At 41.5% G+C, this 16059-nt stretch overlaps 1 protein-coding gene across 4 annotated transcripts in view; it reads left to right on the top strand.

The window, feature by feature from the left end:
* Positions 1-16059, top strand: part of TBC1D12 (TBC1 domain family member 12) — a 118289-nt gene that overhangs the window by 10398 nt on the left and 91832 nt on the right. For 2 of the 4 annotated variants that reach the window (XM_025880879.2, XM_073904424.1), the window contains exon 1: positions 9950-11038. The exons of 1 other annotated variant lie outside the window; for it this stretch is intronic. In XM_025880879.2, the coding sequence (XP_025736664.2) occupies positions 10101-11038 (938 nt within the window). In that variant the 5' untranslated portion in view covers positions 9950-10100. Of the gene's footprint in view, positions 1-9949; positions 11039-16059 lie in introns of those variants that run through there. One more of the 4 variants, XM_073904426.1, reaches the window with a different exon arrangement.

Here is a 16059-nt window from a genome sequence, read left to right as displayed (position 1 = left end):
TATGCATTGAAGAGTATAAATAGGAATCAGCCTCAGGCAGTTTCTGAACAATGGCTTTGAGGATTATAGATATGCTTAATCTATTGAGTTGGGAATTTCCTGGGTACTACATATGTATTTTTTTTTAAAGATTTTATTTATCGGGGTGCCTGGGTGACTCAGTCGTTAATCGTCTGCCTTCAGCTCAGGTCATGATCCCAGGGTCCTGGGATGGAGCCTCACATTGGGCTCCCTGCTCCACGGGAAACCTGCTTCTTCCCCTCACTCCCCCTGCTTGTGTTCCCTCTCTCACTGTCTCTCTCTGTCAGATTTAAAAAAAAAAAAAAAAACCTTTAAAAAAGAAAAGAAATTTTATTTATTTATGTGTGTGTATACAAACGCCAGTCCAAAATGCTATAAGATTGGAGCTGTGACAGTGGCTACAAAGAAAAAAGGTGCTTTGAAAGCATATAACTTAAGTCTAATCAATTAGAGGGAAAGTCAGAGAAGAGTTCTCTGGGGAGGTAACATTAAAACTGAATCCTGGGGGTACTTGGGTGGCTCAGTCAGTTAAGTAGCCAACTCTTGATCTCAGGGTCATGAGTTCAGGGCCCACATTAAACTCATGCTGGACACGGAACCTATTTAAAAAATAATAAACAAACAGACAGACAAACTGAGTCCTGAAGAAAGAGTAGGAGTTAGCCCAGGTCATCAAGGTGGGGAAGAGCCCTTTCTAGGCAGGGGGACCAACATACATGAAGACCCTTAGGGAGAGGGGGCTTTGCACATAATTTCAGAAACATAGAAAAGAGCAATTTGTCTGAAACATGATGAGTGGGGAGAAGAGAAATGAGAAAAGAGGCTGGTGAGACGGATAAGAGTTAGTATAACAAAAATCCCAGGTCATTATGCAGAACATCCTAGATATATGAGCTTGCAGAAGAAGTTTTATAGTAGCTGGGATGAAAAGAAGATCAATATGACTACAGCCCAGGGATTTTGGGGAGAGAAGAGGGAGAGGAGGCTAGATAGGTACATAGACTGTGAAGAGCTTTGTAGGTCATGAGAAAAGAGTTTGTCTTTGGTCTTAAGAGAATAGGAAGCCATTACATTTAGATTAAGGAAGAAGAACCCTCCCCAAGTATACTCAGAAAAATATAGCCAAAAATGTAAGAGAAAAAAAAAATGGAGACAGTAGGGCAATGAAAACTGAGGAAGAAATGTTTATTTTAAAAGGTCGAAGTCGGGGGGGGGGGTGCCTGGGTGGCTCAGTCGTTAAGCATCTGCCTTCGGCTCAGGTCATGATCCCAGGGTCCTGGGATAGAGCCCCGCATCGGGCTCCTTGCTCAGCAGGAAGCCTGCTTCTCCCTCTCCCACTCCCCCTGCTTGTGTTCCTGCTCTCGCTGTGTCTTTCTCTGTCAAATAAATAAATAAAATATCTTTAAAAAAATAAATAAAGGTTGAAAGGTTAACATGATGATGACTAAAAAAGCAGGGCAGTGACATGATCAGATTTGTGTTCATAAAAAAGTACTTTGGCTGCAGCCATGGAGAATTGTTTGGATGTGCCCCCAGATGAATGTGGGGAGACCAGCTGGAGGTTAATTCCATCACCCAGGAAAAGATGATGGCATTTTAGTCTGGGTAGGTGGATATAGTGTGAAGTGAATAAATTTAAAGGATATTTACATTAGATCCTCAGACTTTATTCATATTATAGCTGAAAGTATGTAAGGATCTTTCAGCTATCCAATTTCAGAGGATCTAATGTAAACCAAACAATGACTACAGTTGATAACACCGTATTATATTTTTTATTTTTTTTATTTTTTTTTTAAGATTTTATTTATTTGAGAGAGAGAGAATGAGAGACAGAGAGCATGAGAGAGAGGAGGGTCAGAGGGAGAAGCAGACTCCCTGCTGAGCCGGGAGCCCGATGTGGGACTCGATCCCGGGACTCCAGGATCATGACCTGAGCCGAAGGCAGTCGCTTAACAACTGAGCCACCCAGGCGCCCAACACTGTATTATATTTTTTAAAAAGAACAATAAAAACATTTTATATAAAAAATACAAGACATGTAAGAAGGAAAAAAGACAAACTTTAGTAACTTCTTTGTGTATTAGCTTCCTAGGGCTGTGATAATAAATTACCAAAACTTAGGTAGCTTAAAACAACAGAAATTTATTCTGTCACAGTTCTGCAGACCAGAAATATGAAATCAAGGTGTTGGCAGGATTGATTTTTTATGAAGGCTCTGAGAGAGAATTCACTTCATACTACTCTCCTAACTTATGGTAGCTGTTAGCAATTCCTTTTTTTTTTTTTTTAAGATTTATTTACTTATTTATTAGAGAGAGAGCACGCAGAGTGGGGAGGGAATCTCAAGCAACTCCCTGCTGAGCATGGAGCCTGAGGCAGGGTTTGATCCCATGATCCTGAGCCAAAATCAAGAATTGGATGCTCAACCCACTGAACTACCCAGGTGCCCCTAGCTGTAAGTAATTCTTTGTGTTCCTTGGCTGGTAGACATGTCACTCCAATCTCTACCTCCATCTTCACATGGCCTTCTTCCCCAGGTCTCTATGTGTCTTTTTTTTTTTCTGTCTTTTTAAAGGACACCCATCACACCTATTTATTAGCTCTATGAGGAGGGGAGAAGTCTACTCTGGGATGATCTCATGTTAAGAGCCTTACCTTATTACATCTGCAAAGATCCTTTTCTAAATAGTCACATTCACAGGTACTAGGGGTTAGGACCTGGACATAATCTCTTGGGAGCAGATAAGGAAGAGAGAAGTATCAAGGATGACTCTTGGGTTATAGGTTTGTGCCACTAGATGTACAGTACTGTTATTCAGTAAGATATAGATTATTATAATAAGAATAGATTTAAAGGAGGCAATTATGAATTTAGACTTGTACATATTAGGTTTTAGGTGGCTTTGACACCAGCAAGCAGAAATGTTTGGTAGACAGCATGTCAGATCTAGAGTGACTGAGTGGATGGTGGTGGTACATAAAAAGATGGAAAACCAGGAGAGACTCATTTTAGTCATGTTATGTTTATGATGCCTAGAAATATCTGTATGGAAATGTCATATATTTGGATTGTAATGTAGGAGCGGTAGGTTAAATTCTAGTCATCAGTTTATAGATGATCATCTAAATCATGAGAATTAATGAGATTGCCTGGAGTACAGAGGGTTGAGTGAGAAGAGGCTTCAGACTTATTCTGTTAAGAAATTTCATTAAAGAGGAAGAAATCCTGCCTTCCCAGGAAGAAACTGAGAGGAGGTGGTCAAAGAGGTAAGAGGAAAACAGAGAGACTATGGCAACAATAGAGTAATGAAAACTAAGGAAAAAGTGTTTCTTTTATTTTTTTAAAAGATTTTATTTATTTTTTTGAGAGCGAGAGAGCACAAGTGGGGGGTGGAGTGTCAGAGGAAGAGGGAGAAGCAGACTTCCCGCTGAGCAGGGAGCCCAATGCGGGACTCAATCCCAGGACCCTGGGATCATGACCTGAGCCGAAGGCAGATGCTTAACCGACTGAGCCACACAGGCGCCCAAAAAGTGTTTCTTTTAAAAAGTTAAAAGCTAGGGAAAGGAGTGTTTCAACATGGAAGGAGTGATTAACAGTATAAATGCTATTGAAAGATCAAGCAAGATGGAGACTTAAAACTTTCTACTGGATCAAGAATAAGAAAGTCATTAATGAGAGTAAAGAATAGTATACAGAAGCTAGAACAGAGTAAATGGGAGGTGAGGAAATTGAGACATCTTTAAAACATTTTTTTGGAAATGACCTTAAACTTAGAAAAAGTTGCAAACATAGGGGCACTTGGGTGGCTCAGTTAAGCATCTGCCTTCAGCTCAGCTCATGATCTCAGGGTCCTGGACTGAGCCCCCACATTGGGCTCCCTGCTCAGCTCTCCCTCTGCCCCTCCCCCACGCGCTCTCTCTCTCACACTTACTCTCTCAAATAAATAAAATCTTAAGAAAAAGTTGCAAACATAAAAATAACACAAAGAATACTCGTATATCTTTCCCAGATTTCTCTACTGCTAACATTTTATCCCATTTCACTTTGTCACGAGCTCTGTGTGTGTATGCATGAATAATTTTTTTTCTGAATTTTTTGAGGGTAAATTACATATATCCTGGCCCTTATCTTAAATACTCCACTGTATATTTCCTAAGAATAGAAATATTTTTTATAGAACTGATACAGCAATTATAAATTGTAAATACCAATTATAATTGTAACTATCAATATTTACATTGACACCTTTATTTAACCCACTGTACATATGACAGTTGTGTTGGTTGATGTAATAGTGTCCTTTGTAGACTGTTTTCTTTTGTCTACTGAGTACAAAGTCAAGTTTATGGGCAGGTATTACATATAATTGTCATTTTGTTTTAATCTTCTTTCATCTCAGCTATGTCCACAGCTTTTCTTTGTCTTTCATGATACTGGCATTTTTTTGAAGAATAAGAATCCCCCATTTCCTTGTTTAAATAGAATTTTCTTCATTTTAAATTTGATGATTTTTGTGTGATTAGGTTCTTATACATTCTCAGCCACAATGTGTCTTTTTCATGGTATCACATCTAAGTGTACACAATGTGTAAACAGCTTTTTAAAGAAGCTTGCTTGTTCAGGGAAGCAGAGAGATAAGGTTGTAGCTATAAGCCAGTATTTCTCAACGTTGGTTGTAAATTAGAATTACTTGAATAGCTTTTAATATCAGTGTAAGGCTCCTCTTCCAGAGATATTGACTTAATTGGTCTTGGGTGGTGCCCAGACATAAGCATTTTTAAAACTTCCTGAATGTTACTAATGTGCAGGTGAGTTTGAGAAACATTGCTCTAGGAGTATGTGGGTGGTGATAGTGGTTATTTAACATAATAGAAGTTAAAGCATGTTTGAAAGGTTTTTGGAAATCCAGTACATAAGAAAAAGGTTGAGGATTAAAGAAAGATATGAAGAGTTTTTTTTTTTAAAGAATTTATTTATTTATTTGAGAGAGAATGAGAGACAGAGAGCATGAGAGGGAGGAGGGTGAGAAGGAGAAGCAGACTCTCTGCTGAGCAGGGAGCCCGATGCGGGACTCGATCCCGGGACTCCAGGATCATGACCTGAGCCGAAGGCAGTCGCTTAACCAACTGAGCCACCCAGGCGCCCAAGATATGAAGAGTTTTGAGGCCTTTTTTTTTTTTTTGAGGCCTTTGTACTCTCCTTGAGTACAATTTTGGCAAAATAATATTATGGGATAATGGGACCATATTTACTGTTCAATAATGAGGGGAGGATCATACAGGTAGAATATGACAAATTGTATGTATTTTGAGAATTTCTATGAAAGTCGAATTTTCTTAGCAAATGTAGGAATCCAAAGTATACTCATAGTTTTCCATATTTTAACTGTTAATTAATATTTTATAACAGAGAGATTAAGAATATCCTTTCTCAGGAGAACCCTCTTATGTTGTTGGTGGGAATGCAAGTTGGTGCAGCCACTCTGGAAAACAGTATGGAGGGTCCTCAAAAAATTGAAAATAGAGCTACCCTATGACACAGCAATTACACTACTAGGTATTTACCCCAAAGATACAAATGTAGTGATCTGAAGGGGACCTGCACCCCAATGTTTATAGCATTAATGTCCACAATAGCCAAACTATGGAAAGAGCCCAGATGTCCATCAGCAGATGAATGGATAAAGAAGATGTATATTTTTATGCAGTGGAATATTACTCAGCCATCAAAAAAGAAATCTTGCCATTTGCAACGACGTGGATGGAAATAGAAGGTATTATGCTAAGTGAAATAAGTCAAACAGAGAAAGACAATTATCATAAGATTTCACTCATATGTGGAAACTAAGAAACAAAACAGAGGATCATAGGGGAAAGGAGGAAAAATAAAACAAGATGAAATCAGAGAGGGAGACAAACCATAAGAGACTCTTAATCATAGGAAACAAAGTGAGGGTTGCTGGAGGGGAGGGGGCTGGGGGGATGGGGTAACTGGGTGATGGACATTAAGGAGGGCATGTGATGTAATGAGCACTGGATGTTATATAAGACTGATGAATCAGGGGCACCTGGGTGGCTCAGTCGTTGAAGCATCTGCCCAGGTCATGATCTCACGATCCTGGGATGGAGCCCCACATCTGACTCCCTGCTAAGCAGGGAGTCTGCTTCTCCCTCCTGCTCTGCTGCTCCTCCTACTTGTGCTCTCTCTCTCTCAAATAAATAAATAAAACTTAAAAAAAAAGACGAATCACTGAACTCTACCTCTGAAACTAATAATACACTAAATGTTAATTGAATTTAAATTTAAAAAATTTAAAAAAATCCTTTATCATGATAATAGTTTCACCTGATTTATAGGAATGTACCAGGATATTTTATTTATGCATACAGTTGTAGTAATATAATATGGTATCAAAAGTTTTAATGTTGGGGGACCTGGCTGGCTCAGTTGGAAGAGCACATGACTCTTGATCTTGGAGTAATGAGATCAAGTCTCAGGTGGGGTGTAGAGATTACTTAAATAAGTAAAACTAAAAAAAAAAAAGTTTTTAATGGCAACCTCTTTAAGGACCACAAAAAAAAGGATATGCTACACCTTGAAAGTAGATTTTCAAAAAATTTATAAGGTGGCATATATTACTTATCAGGTAACACAGAAACTTTTACTGTTAAAAGTGGAAAATATAACGACTAACCAAGAAGAATGCCTAAAATAATTTATTATGGAATACATGTTATTGTAGACAAAGTTACAAAATATAAATGTGTTTCAGTTTTGAAGTCTTCACTGAGAAAACAGTAGCTATGGGCTATTATTCATAAAACTTTTGTTGCCATTGACAAGGGGAGAAGAAGGAGATGAACTCAATAAACCATTTAGAGAAATTGGAGTTTAAAATACTGTAGTATGATTTCATAGAGGCAGAAATAGAGCAATACCTAGAAAGGAGTAAGTCAACAAGTTAGAAAAGTTTGAAAGGGGCGCCTGAGTGGCTCAGTTGGTTAAGCGATTGTCTTCAGCTCAGGTCATAAGGTTCTGGGATTGACCCCTGCTTCTTCCTCTCTCTCTGCTTCTGCTTCCACTCTCTCGCTCCTGCTCTCTGTCTCAAATAAATAAAATCTTTAAGAAAAAAAAGAAAAGGTTTGAAAAATTAGGAAGTTAGAAAAGAAAAAAGTTGAAATGAAGCAAGCTTGTGATTAGCCTCTTTCAGCTGTCCTCATCTTTACCATCATATTAACTATACTTATGTCTAGGTATCTTAAATTAACTTAAATTTCTTTTATTGAGGTGAAAATTTACATAAAATACAGCTATTTAAACATGTACAATTTAAAAAATGTAGAATTCAGTTCTATTTAGTGCATTCTCCATGTCATGCAACCACCACCTGTATCTAGTTGCAAAACTTTTTTATTTTATTTTATTTATTTATTTGAGAGAGAGAATGGGAGATAGAGAGCATGAGAGGGAGGAGGGTGAGAAGGAGAAGCAGACTCTCTGCTGAGCAGGGAGCCCGATGCAGGACTCGATCCCGGGACTCCAGGATCATGACCTGAGCCGAAGGCAGTCGCTTAACCAACTGAGCCACCCAGGCGCCCATAGTTGCAAAACATTTTCATCACCACATATCCATCAGGTAGTCTGTCCCTATTTCTCTCCTACCCACCCCCTCATTGGCAATCACTAATCTGTTTTCTTTCTCAATGGATTTAACTATTCTGGAGAGTTCATACAAATGAAATTATACAATGTGGACCTTTTGTGTCTGGTTTCTTCCACTTAGCATAATGTTTTTGAGATTCATCTACTTTATATATCAGTATTTCACTTCTTTTTATGGCTGAATAATAGTCCATTGTGTAAATGTCACATTCTGTTTATTCATTCCTCTGTTGATGGGCATTTGGGTTGTCTCTATCTTTTGGTTTTTAATTGTGCTGCTATGAATATTCATGTGTAAGTTTTTGTGTGAACATCTGTTTTCAGTTCTTTTGGGTACGTATCTAGGAGTGGAATTTCTGGGTCATAAGGTAATTCAATGTTTAACTTCATTGAGGAACCACCAAACATTTTCCATAGCAACCATACCATTTACATTTCTACTAGCAATGTTTGAGGGTTGTAGTTTTTCCACATCCTCTACAACACTTACTTTCCACTTTTTTGAATATAACCATTCTAGTCAGTTTGAGTGCCTTGTCCTTTGGTTTTGATATTGAGCATTACTTCATATGCTTATTAATAGCTATTAACATAGTCTTTGGAGAAATGTCTGTTTAAGTCCTTTAAAATTGGGTTGGCTTGTTAACTTGTAAGAGTTCTTTACATATTCTGGATACTATTATCAGATATATGATTTACAAATATTTTCTCTCTTCCTATATTAATTTTTCCACCTGTGTCCTGGAAGTCATTTCTTCTTCTGAAAAATCTTGGCAATAAATATATTGTTAACTGTGCCTTTGACACTTAGTCCTTCCTTAAGGCCTTCAGATATGCTCATTGTAAAAGACACTTGATGTTTCTTAAACTGGGTGCTGGGTACGTGGGTGTCCATTTTATTTACATTTTTTAAAAAGATTTTATTTATTTACTTGACAGAGAGAGACACAGCGAGAGAGGGAACACAAGCAGGGGGAGTGGGAGAGAGAGAAGCAGGCTTCCCACAGAGCAGGGAGCCTGATCAGAACCCTGGGATCATGATCCTAGCTGAGGGCAGACGCTTAACGACTGAGCCACCCAGGCGCCCTTATTTACTTATTTTACTGTTACTCTTATATAGGTTATATTCCTTCTTGCATATATAAGAAAAAAAATATAAAGGCTTGGCAATGCTGCTTCCTCTCATTACTACCCCATTCTCCTATTTCTTTCCTCTCTTTTCATTGACATACCTCTAGAACGAGTGGCCAATATTTTCCCCTTCATTTTATCTACAGCTAATTCCTCTTTAATCCTTTGCAATACAACTTCTTTGCCCATCTTGAAATAATAACACCTTTGAGTCTCTGCCCCACCTCCATCTTTATTCTTTCTTCCCAGGAGAAGTCACTAATGACTCACCTTGTTACAATATGCAGATGACTTTTCAATCCGAGTCTCCAAACCTAAGCCCTAACCCAAGTTTTAGATCTCTAACTATATCCTGGATAGTCCCAGTCTTGTCTTTACCAGATATATTTCCCCTATTAATCGAGGTTTTTTTTTTTCTAATCCAGATCCCATTTCTTCAAACTACATTAGTTTCAATAACAAGAGTTTTGTAGTAATTGCTGGTTCCTCCCTCTTCAGTCGCTCCTTATATCAGTTATCACGTCTTGCGATTTCTTTAAACGCCTTTCATTTCCACTCAGTGGCTATCACCGCATTTCAATCCATTATCACAGGGTGCTGGAATTATTTCAACAGCCCTTCTCCGCCTGACTCCACTTCTTTTCCCTCCTTGAGTGATGATGGAAATTTTTAAGAAAAGTGATATGATGAAACGTGGTGCTAGATAAGAAAGATTCCTTTGGTAGTATCCTGGAAGATAAAGTGGAGAAGGGAGGGTGTTGACATAAAGCGACGAAGCTCTAGATTGTGGCAACGGCGGTAGGGAAGATGCATGAAAAAGCGTAAAGTCCACTGGTGACCAGTTGGAGCTGGAAGGACTTATATCTAATATCCTGTAATCAACTCCCATAAATTAAGTACGTCAAGTGAATTTTTGCTAAGAGAGGCAAACCCGTGCCTCTGTAAGAATTGTCACGCTCGGAGTGAGCCAACCAGCCTCCATCATCCAGATGGCCGATCCCAGATTGGCCGCCGGAGTGTCAGGGAGCGGCCTCTCTAGCTACTATCTCTATGGTTCGCGGAATCTCCAGGTCGTGGTTTGACCGGGCCGGCGTTTGCGCGTGCGCGGACTACGGCGCGTGCCCGCCCTCCCGCAACTGCCCGGAGCCCCGGGTGGGAGGGGTGGGTCTGGGAAGGTTGCGGCGGCGGCCGCCGCGGCCCCAGCCCCTAGGGTTATTCCCGGGCCGAGCCTGTGCCGGGGACTCTTCCGTCGCCTCCTCGGGCGGCACTCACCCGGCCCTAGATGGTGGGTCCGGAGGATGCCGGAGCCTGCTCGGGAAGAAACCCCAAGTTGCTCCCGGTGCCGGCGCCGGAGCCCGTGGGCCAGGACGGGAAGATGATCCGGGCCACGGGCGGTTTTGGCGGAGGCGTCGGCGCGGTGGAGCCGCCGGCGGAGAAGGAGGAGGAAGAGGAGAAGGAGACGCCGCCTCAGCAGCTCCTTCGGCGGTACCTCGCGGCGGCCGGGGGACAGCTGGAGCCGGGGCTGTGCTACTGTCCACTCCCCGCTGGCCAGCCCCGCGCCCCGCCGCTCCCGGCAGCTCCGCGCTCGGACGCCTGTCCGCGCGACTCGGGCTCCAAGCACCGAGACACGGAGGTGGCGGATGCCCGCCCGCCGCGGCACAGAGGCATGACCAACGGGGACTCGGGCTTTCTGCCGGGCCAGGACTGTCGGGACCTGGAGGAGGCTCGCGGGCTGGCCTGCGCGAGCGGCCGGGATCCGCGCCACCGTCGCCTCCGCCCGGAGGGGCCTGGCGACGAGGGCGCGGACGGCCCGGGCAGTCCGTCCGACTGGGCCGCGCCGCTCGAAGACCCGCTGCGGAGCTGCTGCCTAGCAGCGGCGGTCTCTGACAAGCCCCAGGGCGCGGGCAGCGGCTCGGAGGGCAGCCCGGCCAGCGGCGGCAGCAGCAGCGAAGACTTGGAGCGGCCGGGAGCCAGCGCTGGGGGTCCCGAGGAGGGCGCGTCCGCCGCCGCCTCGGCCGAGAGGACTAGCGGGGACGCCGCCGCTGAGGCGCGCCCTGGCGTCTCGAACGTTCAGGTGAACTCTCGGAACACGTTCGAGGTGAGCCGCGACCACCTGCCCCCCGCCGGGCCGCCGGTGCCCGCGCCCGCCACGGAGCAGGGCGCCGCGGGGACCTCGGCCCGGGCTCGACGGAGCGGCGGTTTCGCCGACTTCTTCGCCAGGTACAGCGCCCGCTGCGCCGGGGCTCGGGGCGGGGCCGGGGCCGGGACGGAGGTCGAGGCCGGGCGCTGGCCGAGAGCGCCTTGCGGACCGCCTCCGTGCGGGCTCTTTGCTGGCGTCAGGACTTAGCTTTGATTTGTCACCGGGGGAAGAGGAACTGGGTCAGCATTGTGTTGCCTGTAGAAGTTGCCAACTTTGTGGGGAGCGAATCTTTCTGTTCCCCTGTGGGCTGGAGGCTATCTATACCTGCTATTCACACCTGGTTTCCGTGTATTTAGGTCCTGGCAGTGTGCTCATGCTACAGCTGCAGTTTTGCCTCCTCCGGAAAAGCAGACAACCTGCTCGGCTCTCAGTTTATTTTTACTGTACTACGGGGATTAGGGGTGGGGATGGGGGTGGGCGCGGCGGTATGTGCGTACGGGTGTGGTTGTGAAAGAGAAAGGGAAGTCATTCTGCAGAAATGTCTATTTGTGTGTAGTCTAAACCCATTCAAGTGGCTTGGGAATTCTTGAAATTAGAAGTGATTGTGTTTCATAGTGTTTAACTGTTTTAATGGCCTTTATTAAAATGCAGTCAGTTTCGAGTTTAGAATTTGATCCCAGCCCTTAAAGCCAAATTACTATGGCGCTTTATCTAGAAAATCCCTCTTCTCTACTTCTGCCAAATAGGCCTACACTTTTTTCAGCAACTTTTTAATTTTTGGTGCCATTGTATTTGTGTTTTGACCTGCCATTCTTGAAATCAAGTTATGGTTCTGGACATTGCAGATTTCGGAATAGGGCTTTGATAGGGATAAAATGCTCATCCTGTTGCACATTAATGAAATGCCAATTTTCCCGGAGTTAGATCTTGCTTGATATGCTTTTTTTTTCCTTTTAATCTCTAGGCAAATAAGAGAGTATTCCCAACTTGTAAACCCTCCTTTTCAGAGTCTCCTGTGTTTTTGTTAACTTTTCAGGGATCTTGATAGAAATGAAAGAAACAAATTATGCAGCTCCAGTTTTAGAGGATTATACAATCTGTGTGCATTTTTGTAGACACAATTTTCTGATTGTAATTATTTCTTTTTCTATTTTATTAGCGCTTATTTTCCCTTGTATGAATTTACAAAAATTTATAAAGTTGTTTACATCAAGATTGGGAAATCCTAATTTTGTGTTACTGGTGGGACAAAATATATAGTAGTGACAATTGTATTTGTGCCTATAGTTGCAAAAATATACAAAAATATACTTAAAGCTTAGAGTGGCAATATTTTTTTTTAAGATTTTATTTTATTGATTCATTTGAGACACAGAGATAGAGCATGAGCAGGGGGAGAGGCTGAGGGAGAGGGAGAAGCAGGCTCCCCGCTGAGCCAGGAGCCCAATGTGGGGCTCGATCCTAGGACCCTGGGATCATGACCTGAGCCCAAGGCAGGCGCCTAACCATGTGAGCCACCCAGGCGCCCCTATAGTGGCAATATTTTAAAAGCTTGCAAGGTGAGCTAAGTTTATACATTTGTGAACTTTGGGTGTTTTTTGGTCATGTTTTGATGTCAGGTGTCAGGCAATTTTAGACCTGGAAGGGGCTTTGGAGATTGCTAATTCAATCAGTGTAGCCAGAATACCTGCTTGTGCCACCATTGGGAATAGAGATGATTTGGACAGTGGAGTGCAGGCTAGTAGGTATTAAGTTTGAAGACAGATACATATATATGCATTGCAAATTATGAACAATAGCAAGGCAAATCTATTATGAGGTTTTTCATGTTAACAGTAGGGAGGATTTTTGATATAATTAAAATTTTTTTCTTAATCCGTACACTAATAGGATTTCAGTTAATGTAACTAGCTGACATTCATAAAGCCACATTAATCATGTGTATCAGAGCATTGGATTTCAAGTCAGAAAACAGGTACCAGAAGTTAACTTCTCTAAGCCTCATTTTTTAATTTTTTAATTTTTATTTTTTTTAAGATTTTATTTATTCATTTGACACAGAGAGACACAAGCGAGAATAGGAATACAAGCAGGGCGAGTGGGAGAGGGAGAAGCAGGCTTCCGGCCAAGCAGAGAGCCTGATGGGGGGCTCAATCCCAGGACCCTGGGATCATGACCTGAGCCGAAGGCAGACGCCCAACGACTGAGCCACCCAGGCGCCCCTAAGCCTCATTTTTTAATTGACATCTGAATGTCAGGATTCTAGGTGTCAATTGCTTCTTTGTATAACATACTTAGGAAAGGGCACAGAGGCACAATTTTTCTTTTAGCATTTAACCAAAACCTTAACTGGATTCAGAACACCTTAAAGGCAGACACTATGATAGTCATCTCTGAGTCTACAGTATCTAGCAGTGGTATTGAGAACCTTGCTCAGTTTGTGTTGAATTGGCAACTTTTATAGGCTCTTCCTCTTCACTATTCTCTAGCTAGTGTAATTTTGTTTTTTTGTTAGTAAGCCAGTCGGGGTTTGAACTCATGACCCTGAGATCAAGACCTGAGCTGAGATCAAGAGATCAACTGACTGAGCCACCCAGGTACCCCAAGTAATTTTGAAGAAATCTCCCATTCCCGGGCAGAATGGTCAGAAATTTCCTTTGCCTTGACAACCTATGAGGGTTTTTTTGTTTTTTTCTTTTCTCTTCGTGTGTATAATTGTTATTCTTAACTCCGAAGCTCCAGATGAGGCATCCCTTTGGGGATATCTTGTTCTAGGATGTATTCTCATTCTTGAGTGCAGGCGCTACCTACTGCCACTTCATTTTTTGATGAGGAAATTCACTGTCTACATAAGGTATTTTAGGTAGCTGATGGCAGAGCTGGAATTGGAAACCAGGATTCTTGATTTTCAGACCAGGTTAACATTCGATCACAATTTATAATCACCTGTGGCTTTTTTCTCTCCCACCTGATTATCCTCCATCTTTCCCTTCTTTCTGCTTCTTTTCTTCATCTTAACCTGGCAAAAATCTGTAACAGAAAGACTTTTAGGGAATAGTTTCATGTTTTAACTTAAGAGAGGGGAACATTTTACAATGGTTTATCTATTACTACAAAGTTATCTTCAATTAAGACACATCAACAGAAGCTTCGTTGAATAGGGTAGAAATTCTGTAGGAGCTAAAGGAATTTGGTCGAGGATGGACTGCTCTCCATCTCCTACTTTCCTTCTCTTCCAGATGAGGTGAGTTCTGGTTCATTCCCTTTTGGGGGCTTGCCTCAGCCTCACATGGGCATCTCTCTGTGAATGGTGACTTGACCTTGGGAGCCCTAGAAGTAATATTCCCTCAGATTCGTGGTCTTTTCCTGTCCATAAATGTTTTAAAATGCTAGGTGGGGAGCGCCTAGGTGGCTCAGTCATTTGAGCTTGGACTTTTGGTTTCTGCTCAAGTCATGATCTCAGGATTGTGAGATCCAGCTCCATGCTCATTGGGGAGTTGGCTTGAGATTCTCTCCCTCCCCCTGTGCCCCTCCACTGCTCGTGTATTCTCTCTCTCTCTCTCTCAAATAAATAAGTAAATCTTAAAAAAATAAAATACTAGGTGGGTACACTACCTCTACTGTCACCAACTTAGCAGTAAGAAGGAGATGAAAACTTAAAAAAAAAAAAAAAACTCTTGTGTTTCCAGGCTGGCCTTCGTTCTTTAAGGATCTGTTTATTATTCTTCAAAAATAAAATAAAATTTTAAATTATTTTTATGGGTCCTTAAGGCAAACTCATGTCTTAATTTTTTTCAAACTAGAAAGATTTATTTTTTAGATAGGTACACCCTTTATAGATGTATTTTTTTAAGCCATTTAATACTTTTTGAGTTTTGCTTAGATTGCACTGGCAAGGTACTGTTATTTAGAAACACACAGGTATCTGTTGCTGATAATTTTTTTTTTTACAAAGTCTTCATATGAATCATGAGAATTTGGTGGCCTTAAAGGGCATAGCTAAGGTAGAAAAGAAAGTATTAAAAAGAGAATTGACGTAGATTATGAAACATACAGATCCATGTAGCTTTTTCTATAATTATTGACTTCTGAAACTTACTAAATGTTGTGGTAAAAGATTATTTTCACAGAACTCTTTTATTACAGTTAGGCTGAATAAGGAAGACTAAAGGCTCTTTTAGTGATTTCTTTTCCTTTTTTAATTTTTTTATTTTATTAAGTAGGCTCCACACCCAACGTGGGGCTTGAACTCACCACCCTAAGATCAAGACCTGAGCTGAGATCAAGAGTCAGACATTTAACCGACTGAACCACTCTGACGTCCCATACAATTTTTCTTTATTGTTCTCAGAAACAACAAAATCAACCACATTCCTTTTTCCACGTAGAATTTACAACTGGTTGGCAACATCATAATTCACCCAACTGAACCATCATAGACCTCTGTCAGATAGGGCTCCCTTATTTGTTGCACAGCGTGTATTCCTCCCAACCAACTAAAATAAAAACCTATTTTTCAAAAAATTCCTTTTTCAACATTTCAATAAAGAAGAGGCAAAACATCAAATTTCTGATAAGTTTTAAAAGATTTTTATAGCTCCCCAAATCAAGCATTTAATATAGGTGTGGTATAATTATTTGTAAGAATGAAGGAACTGCAAGAGATTAAAAATATGTGAAAATACTCTTTTCTGTGTCACTAATGAAACTCCTTTAACATTCCTTATATAATTAAAATATTTGAAATTTTTAGAAAAGCTGAAAATAATATGTAATTCATTGCTCTAGAATAAAAATAAGGCTCTTTTTAAGATTTTAGGGTGTTGTGAAGCTACCCATCATATTAGATTGAGGAGCTAATGGCTCAAGAGCCTTTTGTATTTGTTCCCTATGTCTGATACCCCCCCTCCCATCCAGTGTTTTCTTAAAACACTAAACCACTGGAAATCCAGCTCTGGTTCAAGGATGTTACCTTAGAAATTTGTGGTTTTAGGGTGGATGGTTAGAAATGTGATAATCTAAATATAAATCAGGTAGAAAATACTGGGGAACTCTAATTTTTCTGAAACTAAGAAAATTTTAAGATAATGGGGGGATGGGC

The sequence above is a fragment of the Callorhinus ursinus genome, unplaced genomic scaffold (assembly GCF_003265705.2).
Source record: "Callorhinus ursinus isolate GAN/ISIS: 27379988/994484 unplaced genomic scaffold, GSC_fseal_2.0 scaffold20, whole genome shotgun sequence".
NCBI lineage: Eukaryota > Metazoa > Chordata > Mammalia > Carnivora > Otariidae > Callorhinus > Callorhinus ursinus.
The sequence above is the reverse complement of the archived record's forward strand: the minus strand, read 5'-3'. Positions and strand labels throughout refer to the sequence as shown.